We start from the raw sequence: 9,979 nt of genomic DNA, 5'->3' as shown, positions 1-9,979 counted from the left end.
TGGTGAATGGCACAAACCACTCAACATAGGCCAAATATTTATGAATCAAGATATGAGAAGGAAAAGGCTAATATAATGTTTTCTTATATATCAAAAATATAACCCACAGTCCCGCACTAAGTTGGGCTATTCAGTAACTTGCGGGTGGAACATGAACCTTCTTCAATTTGAACCACTTGTTATGTTGTCTTCCATCAAAATTTCCCTCTTTTAATTTGCTCTTGCTTCTCACTCATTTCATTGGTCTTGTTCTTACAACTATATTTTACAGTGATGGCATTTGTGAGTTCAAAATCATGGTTGCATGCTAAATGTACTTGCAACTCAATGTGTTTGGGTATGATGACTATTTCTATGCAATGTCAACGGAAATGGCATTATGGATCAGCTACCACCAAACACCATTACACTCAACTACCTGAACTTGTTGGCACCCCCTTATCCTGCACTCACATGGACACTCATTGTTGATTATGCCACGTTGGCTTGGACTCTTGAACCTCATGGCCAGCTTCTGTCAGTGCTATCATGTATGGGCTTCTCTGCTCTCTCCTCCCAATCACTGGAGTTCTTGCAGTTGTCATTTTTATGTGCTCTTTCTACAGCATCCACCACAACCTATATGGTGTGCAGACAAATTGGGGTGCAAGCACCACTGGTGAACCTGTGGAGCCTATCAAGGTTGCTGTGGTTACTGTGGTGCATCTTATCCTAACTATTCAAGCACTATCTCACTGTTTTCTACCAGATTTTTTCTTCCCTACTTGATCTAAAGTCAGTTGTTGATGTAGTTTAAGAGTGTTTTGACTTCAGGCAAAGTCTCATCAGCCCCCATGTTTACCATTCTCTCATGGCTCAAAAATATAAAGCCGTTAGATATGTGCTAGTCTCGCGCCTTTATTACATGCTGCTCATAACTTTGATTTTCGGCATTAATGTGGTTGATTTTGCATCCGCTGAGTCAAAAGTGGCATTTGCATGAATTGATTTTGATAGGACAAGCATCAACTAGGGTGTTCCTGATAGTACAAGGACTTCATGTTACAACTTTGTTCCATTTCCTCATTTTCATTTGCAATATTCTAGTATATACCCTGCTTTAATCACATTATGATCATTTTGTTGTATTCTTGTGGATTTTCATAAATTTTCATAAATTTTCACCTATCCACAGAGGGACTTGGAATATTTGAACATATTTTAAGGAATTCAGAAAATTTTAGAAAATTTAACGAAATCTTTGTGGGAGGTTTTTCCTGATGTCATTGTGAATGAGCTCAATGATTATTGTACCTGATTTTTTACTGTGTTACAAGGACCAATACATCATTTCTACAGCTACTACTGGTGGGAAAATCAAGGGTGATAAGTAAAATAAGGCTAAATAAGTAATTGGTGAAATTACTGATGCGGCCCAACAGTTGCAATATTATCACTTGTCTATATAACCTTACAACATTTTTCACTTGGAATATGCTAGTAGAGTATGTAGAATATTCAACTACTCAGTGAAGTAGTTAAGGAATTGATTTAAAATTGAATGCCATAGAGAAAATCATGAAATTGTGTACCTGTTCTTTATGAACAAAGCGCAGGAGATAAGGTAGGCCTCATCCAGTTCCAGCACCTCATGTAAGCACTAACCCTAACCCTAAGTTGTGGCCAAATCTCTGGTGAAAAATTTTCACCACTCTTGAGGACTGCTGTTTTGGAGACCAGAGGCCTTAGAAATTGCTTGAAAATTTTTATTATCTATACACATCATGTATCTATGCCTAAGTTGTTATGAGCTTTTTCAGGAGGCACCACCAAATATACAATGAAATGGGCTGATCAAAATATTGGCATAACTATGACTATGACTAACTATATTACATAAAATGTCAGTGTTAAAGAGTTTGTGAGTTGAATGACTTACTGTTTGATCTGTAGAGACTTGTGAGATGTGCCTGGACAGCTTTGGACTTATTCCCCATTTTAATGCCAGTAGCAGGAGTTTTTGAGGTATTTCTAAGGCTCATACATCCTTGCCTCCCCCTCAGCAGGATGTCACGTGTTTGATCATATAAGCGGTGTAACGATGGTCGCAGCGCTGGGCTCGGAACCAGGCAATCCAACACCTACGTCCATACCATTCCCCAACCTCCCTTGACCTTCCAAAGGTTGCGCACACTTGTCTGAACCTTCCGCAGGCAGTTCTTGCGTTCCAAGGCCTGTCCGAACCTCGTGAGTTACCATACCATGTCCTATCCTCGCCTGTTACGACTTGGATGGTATCTGTTGGCGACGCTCAAACAGAGCTTGTGTCGTCAATGGTCTGTGGACGTCCTTGGGCTAGCCCAAGGTTAGGGGTCGTACTTGGCGGGTCTTCGGCAAGTACGATTTGACGCCTATGTCCAAATCGGGTAGCTTATGTCACGCTGGTGCGAGACAATAAGCTATATCGGCCTAGGCTTACGACACCCGAAGGTTAATCGTAAGGATCGTCGTTAATTAGAAGGACAGAAGTCCAACTAGTTAACAGGGGCTTTGCTCGTCGACGAAGTCGATGAGTAAAGGTCGAGACTATAGGCTTATCCGCGATGAGCAGATAAGAAGATAGAATATAGACTGCTGGCGAGGCAGAAGGATCACTCTGGTGAGAGTAGGAGGTCAAGAACCAAGTAGATTCAAGTTAGGAAATATGGTACATGGTAGCGAGTTTATATAGAGGACAGGGGACGTATTAGTGGATGATAACTCGTACTACTGGGAGAGGCAATTGGTAAAGGGTGAGACCATAATAGGAAGGCACGTTCGATCTAGGTAGAACGTGCTGGATAAGAAAGTGAGTCAAAGATCAGAATGAGAAGTGAAACATGCAGGGGCACGATCGTGCAACTGCGGATCTAAGTATAAGTCGCATGTGCGACTGCGCACTGAGTCAGAGATCAGGAAAGGAAAATAGGGCAACGGGGATGCGTCATACATCGTGTCATAGGTTACCGTCCAGACGGTAAGGGGCAAGGGGACTGTCCGCAGGATCAGTCAGGTGGTAAAACGGAGCATGGGTATGCTTCGTCAGCGAAAGGATCCGGCCAAATGTACTGGCTTTGCTGAAGCGACAGGTAGAGGGCGAAAGGGAATGCGAGGATGACGAGGATGACAAGGGTAAGGTCGGGGTAAGGGTATGATGCGAGGGCTGATACGAGGAGGATCAGGAGAAAAATGGTAGGGGCCCAAGCATCTAGTTGTTCTTGTAACATCGCCCTTTTGACTTCACTGGTGCATTTTCCCTTATTCTAATTATATGTTGACTACGTCTTAGTGCTACATGGATAGATTCCACCAGCATCCTGTCGGGAGCCTCGGAATACGTATAAACAGTACGCACCACGACTTATTACATAGGTTCAGACTTGCTTATCTCGCTACTAGTTTCACCTATGGATTCTGGTCTCTCATGGAAGTAGGATATAATCTTGCTCACTGGCTACTGATACAACACTTCACTTCCCGTACTTTGAGTCTTAATTAGTAGAGTCACCTCGGTATAATTGTAACTGCGCAATCGATCTTTGTTCATTTGGAACGATTGTTTGGCTAGACCGCTGCCAATTTTGCACTTCATTTATTCTTGAGTTCTGATAGATTAGCGTCATTCTGGACTTCGGACGTTTCGCAAAGTCTTATACTGTTATTCAACACATCGACATACCGACATATATTGACCTTCGGACAGCTTTTGCAAACCTCGGAAGGCATCATGCTACTTCGGACAACACTTTTGCAGCTTCGGACGACTTTCGGTCGCATCGGACAAGTACCTTGGTACTTCAGACGTAGTCTCGGAACTCTGGACAGACATTAGAGAGGTTTACTTCCAATATCTTGTCTACTCTCTGACTGTATAAGACTTCCCTTGCATTATCAAGGTAGTTCTTTAGGTTGTCTCTTGGGACGAAGCATACTCGCATCTCTCAGGACTAGTGCTGCCGTGGTCTGGTTCGGTCCGGTTCAGAGGGTCCTGGACAAGAACCAAGAACCGAACCATGGGTCCAGTTCTACAAAATCATCGAACCCAGAACTGGACCATCAAGAACCGTTCTTTGCAGTCTGGTTCGGTTTTTTTCTGGTCCGAACCTGAACTGAACCGTAAATTTTTTCAAGCGCAAGAAAAACATTGATATGGTACATAGATATAATATTGAGTGGCTAGTCCAACTACACACCAGCCGCATGCCCCTCTGCCTCTACTGCCGCTGAGATATGTCCATTCCGGTAAGCTGCCTTCATCAACTGTAGGGCGGAGAATGTGGATGGCGCAAGTGCATTGCGGCAGAGAGTGGATGTAATCCCCCCACTGGAGAAAGCACGTTCAGATGGAACAGCGCTGCCTTGAATGGGCAGGTAATCATGCACAACACGAGCGAGGGTTGGATACAGCAGGGAATGTAACTAATCAAGAATGTAAGCTGGGAACTGATAGGTAGGACCTAGTACTCACACCCCACCATGCCACAACATCATCCATCTCCTCCAATGGTGTGGTGAGATACGAGGTGAGTTCTTGATGAGGGTTGTGCGCACGTTGATCTGCAGCTTGCTGCGCCATGATAGTGTTGCGCATCCACAATTGACTGTACCAAATTGTCATTGTTGATGTGGCTGTTGGTTCTGGGACATGCGCTGGGCCTGCCAGTGGAGGCGCTTTGTAGTAGTAATCAAACTAAGTACCCAATATTAGAGATGGGCAGGATACTCAAGGTCGAATAGTACTTACCACAGCTTGAAGACGAGCCCTCCCACTCGCAACCTTTGCCTCGGTCCATCGGCTCTCAACATATGCTAACTTATAGTTGGGGTCGAGAACTGTAGCAAAATTAGACATAGACTTGAGGAAAAGATAATAATACGGACCTAGACAGATAAAGTAAACGTCCAAGTCATTAGCCTTCTGGTAGTACTTCTCGACATTATTAAGACCCTTCTTGATGGCGGCCTTGATTGACGCATATTCTGGATTTCCTGCCATAGTCTGCCATGTATTAGCAAGACACTCTAATGTCGGTATGGTCTGCCAGGCTGTTGGGCACGCGACCAAAGAAAAGGACTGTTGTGCAGTTTCAGGCTCCTAATAACAATCAGTAAATAAATAAACAAGACAGATAAAATAAATGACTACCTTGAGGACATCATGTACTAGCCGTATCATTTTCCAGTCAGCCCCATCAAGCTTGAAGTCGCTATATGACTTCTTGCGCAACTTTGGGACTTCGTGACTTTCATTAGTGAGAAGTGTGAAATGGTTGACAGCCTGAAAAAAAATAAAGATATTAGATACTAAAGAGGGGATTGCATGCCTCACTTACCAGGCAAAGAGACAAGAAGTGCTCGAGGCACTTGAATAAGGATGCCCAGCGTGTTCTCACCCATGACAAAATCTCGCGAACAGGAACACCGTCTTCCTCACATGATTTCTTGAAGAACGCTCGAGCTTGCAGTGATTTGCAGATCTATGCTATGTAAATAAGGGCTCGAAGACAAAGAAAAAAGAGGACTTTACCTGGTCTATGAGATCCAATGCTTTTCCAATGGTGTTACTAACATCATAGCCATCCTCGACAATAGCTTCAGGATCATGTTCTAATGCAGCGAGTTGGGCAGTCAATCCGTCAATGTCAACATCTGTACCAGAATCAATAGCACAATGGATCTTTTTCAGTATGGTTGCCTGAGGGGTAGGTGCGACTGTGTCAATGAAATGACGAGTGGCAAGATTCAGAATGTGTTCGTGACAGCATATGTGATGGGGACCTGCAAGCCAGTGGCTACCATCCTCATCTATGGCCCTCACTAATTCTTTCATAGCGGTGTCGTTATTTGAGGCATTATCAGACGTCATCCATCCAACCTATACCAGCAAAGTCAATGCATGGCTACACTCCAGACTAAACACACACCTTATCACGAATGCCATACCTGTCTATTGTCTCAACAAGAATGCAGCTGATATCCTGGCCGCTATGGTTACCTTTGATGCGGGTGAAATCAAGTTGCTCATTCTTAAGCTCCCACTGCAGTGGCTTGTCAGGAGGACTCCAAATGTAATGGCCTGTGACCAAAAAAAAGGCTCTCTGATAATCGAGGTCCATAAGTCGAATGTCATGGATATAGTACTATCAACATGCTAACAAAATGTTTCAGGACTGACCACAATACAAGCAGGCAAAAACTCACCGCCAGACACTCCTTGATAGTCTTGATGATGGTCATTGCTCAAGACTTGATGGTATCTGTTAATTTGGTGCAATGCAGGATATCTTTTTCAGTCAGTGATGGACACGTGTATTGCAGTAAACGTCGGAATGCTGGCTTATCAATTAACTGTATTGCCTAGCATGATGTAAATAAACTTCAAATGAATAAAATAATAAAACTTAATGTACCTTGTCTTCCATCACAACCAGTTCCATGATATATTTGAGTAGTCCTTCCTTGGTAAACATGGGGGGTTTTGCAACAAGGTTGGCATTAAGAGTTGTTTGCGTCACGGTAAGGTGCTCTTCTCCTGGCGGAATAGCACAAGGGTGCATAGTAATGCTTGCAGCATCACAGCGCTGCTTGTACACTTGAAAATGGGTCTTCTTGTGGCAAACAATGTGTGTGCGCAGTGTTGAAGTGCCTCCGCAAAAGGTGTGCTTGTGCACTGGTTCACCATCATCCCTTGTGTGAAAGTTTTAAAGATATATTGAAAATGAGATGGACGACTTACTTGCACAGGGTACACACCCACCCATCAGGAACGCGAGTGAATATAGTCCTAACATCTGCTGTATGTTCATTTTTTGAAAGCTAAATATACAGGTGTTAGTGAAGGAAGGAAGACAATCAACATCTATTATAATAAAATCGCTCGGTCACATGTAGTAGAGACAAACTTGACAGACATTCTCATTGGCTGGCTACCTTCTCACGTGCCTCACATCTCACATGACTGACATGCTGGCACCAACCAACGGTACTCGGCGCTCGCCAATCACCTTATTAGCCAAAGCCCCAAGGCCTTATACCTAATGCATGCATGTGCAGATCTCAAATCCACAAGGTATGTGATTTCAGTGAACTTCGAAGTGGCTTTTGTGACTCCTTCATCAGTTCTGCAACCAGTGCTCAATCCATCAGTGGACATGCATCCTCGCAGGAGTATGACACTCTCCAGGTAACGTGACATTTAACTCATTGCTATTTCATTCTTACAAGATCATCCTTCAGCAAAGTTTATTTAAGCCGTTCAATGACTCCTTGAACACGCTGCCAAATGTGGCTGTAGCCCCCACACTGGGTCCGAAAACGAGCTGTCGCAAACGGGCACGGGAGAATTCTGATGAGAATATCCCATGTATAGAGTCGGAAACTCTTGAAGCACGGAAGCAACGTGCTACGTCTAGCTTATCTAGCGACTCGGTGAGTTATGTTTCATTCTCTCGCTTCATAGTATGCTGAAGCTGTGGGTGCTGGCTATTTGAATCTCAGAGTCGCACTCAAATTAATGCTGAATTCTTGCAGGGTTCTTCCCGCCATGAACTTCAATTCCGAATTCCAAGGCTCAAAGACTATATTCAGGATGTGTCCCCACAGTCGATCCCCCCCGTTACCACATTCAATCAAGAACACGAGCGTTCAGAGCACGATCCTGTGCTCCCTCCTGCTGAGGTGAATAAGTGCTCGCTTGCGCAGCAGCGACGTCGTGCATGTGAATGTGTTGAGAAGGAAGCTATGCACCATGCTCCTACAGAGTCAGTAAATAAGTGCTCACTTGGTCAGCAGCGCCGTCGTGCACGTGAACGTGCAGAAAAGGAGCGCAGCTGCCAGGTAGCCACACCAATTGTATCCAATGAACCGCGTGCGCTATCTGTACCAAGGGTGGAGCCACAGACTCCAGGAGTGCGTATGGATGTAGATATTCCCTTCCACTCACAATTGGAGCATGAACATGCTGAAGAGCAGATCGAGCATGGGCAACCTCATCATCATGAGCATGAGCCCCTCGAACAGCACCCTTTACGTGAGGCAGATGTCCTTGCTCGATCTCACCCACCACTGCGAGATGACCAAAATACAGTTGTGTGGAGGGATCCTGTTAATCTTCCTATTGCACGGCATCCATATGTAGACCCACACTCTCGCCATGACCTGGGTCAAATGACAGTAGTCTGCCCTTATTGCCAGGCGCTACACTGGATGGATGAACGCCTCTCTTCATCATCGAAATCAAGACCACTATTTGGAATTTGCTGTGACCAGGATCAGGTTCAAGTGCCTCGGCTGCGACACCCACCATCTTACCTCCAGCAGCTCTTTGAAACCTGTACACTTGAAGCTATTGAGTTTCAGTCGAATATTCGCCAGTACAACACTGCCCTTGCATTCACCTCCTTGGGAGTTAACGTAGATCATGCAATCAATGCAGGAAGGGGACCTTACGTGTTTCGCATTCATGGGCAATTGTGCCACCATATTGGACACATTGTACCATCAGAAGGCTGTCATCCAGTGTATGCACAGTTGTATATCTATGATCCACGTATGGCTCTTGATGAACGCATGCAGCACAATGAAAATCTTTGTCGACGTACCATGGAATGGCTCCAGACGCTCTTGCTTCAAAATCACGGATATGCTGCAATATTTCGACATGCACATGAGATTCTCTCCGCTCAGTCTGATGATTCACCTATCACTATTCGCCTACTTGCAGATCCGAACCATGATCACCGTCGGTATAATTTACCCACTGTTAGCAAAATTGCTGCAGTCATTCCTGGAGATGGAACTGCAACCACAGAGTCACGCTGACATCATCCTTCACCGACGTGAGGGTCCACTGCAGAGAATCAATGATGGGCACCGGTCATATGCATGTTTGCATTATGTGCTGTTGTTTCCATATGGTGAAGATGGTTGGCATTATGACCTACAGATGCATCAACCTGGCAAAGAGACACCTAGCCGTCTTTCCCAGATTCGTTACACAGCATTCCGGCTCTTTCCACGTCAAAATGAATTTTCTACGATACTCCGAGGCAGTACTCTTTTTCAGCAGTGGACTGTTGACATGTTCGCAAGTGCTGAACAGAATCGGCTTATGTACCTTCGTATGCATCAGCCACAACTTAGAGCATCACTTTACAGTGGTCTAGAGGATGCTGCTTCCAGTGACCATGATTTGAATCTCCATGACCTTGGTCAGCGTGTTGTACTTCCGTCATCATACACTGGTGGTCCACGGTATATGTATCAGTGCTATCAAGATGGCCTGGCGCTAGCTCGCTACTTTAAGAAAGTTGACATATTCATGACTGTCACATGCAATCCCAAGTGGCCTGAAATCGAGCGCGAGCTCCTGCCAGGTCAAAGAGCTGCGGACCGTCCTGATTTAGTGGCACAAGTTTTTCACATGAAAAAACGAGCAATTCTGGATTATGTCTGCAAGAAAGGAGTGTTTGGGCGGACAGTTGCTTGGATATACACCATCGAGTTTCAAAAGTGTGGTCTTCCCCATATGCACATGCTGATTTTCCTCGATCAGCCACACAAGCTTTTGACGCCAGCTGACATCGACACTGCAATCTGGGCAAGATGGCCAGACCCTGAAGTACATCCACTACTCTTTGAGACTGTCAAAGCCTGCATGGTACATGGACCGTGTTGTGCTCTCAATCCCAATGCTCCGTGCATGGACAATGGTCGGTGCACGAAGAATTATCCTAAGCCATTCCAAGCACAGACTATGATTGATCAAGAAGGCTATCCACGATACTTTCGACCCAATGACCAACGCACCTTCAAGGTTGGTCAATGTGACCTTGACAACTGCTGGATTGTGCCTTTCAACCCATTTATGTCAGCAACATTTGACTGTCACATAAATGTTGAATGTGCAGTCTCCTTTAGCTCAGTCAAGTATGTTAATAAATACATGTGCAAAGGACAGGAC

The 9,979-nt window shown here is 44.7% G+C and overlaps 1 protein-coding gene across 1 annotated transcript; it reads left to right on the top strand.

The window, feature by feature from the left end:
* Positions 1-528: 528 nt before the first annotated feature.
* Positions 529-796, top strand: EDB93DRAFT_1250772 (uncharacterized protein; the record flags this gene model as incomplete). The annotated part of the gene is made up of 2 exons (XM_041453056.1): positions 529-699; positions 749-796. 2 exons carry the CDS (start codon positions 529-531, stop codon positions 794-796), a joined length of 219 nt encoding a protein of 72 aa, XP_041307224.1.
* Positions 797-9,979: the final 9,183 nt, after the last annotated feature.

Source organism: Suillus bovinus (assembly GCF_016758785.1).
Source record: "Suillus bovinus strain UH-Sbo-P2 chromosome Unknown EDB93scaffold_31, whole genome shotgun sequence".
NCBI classification, from domain to species: domain Eukaryota; kingdom Fungi; phylum Basidiomycota; class Agaricomycetes; order Boletales; family Suillaceae; genus Suillus; species Suillus bovinus.
This window is presented reverse-complemented; position numbering and strand designations above follow the sequence as displayed.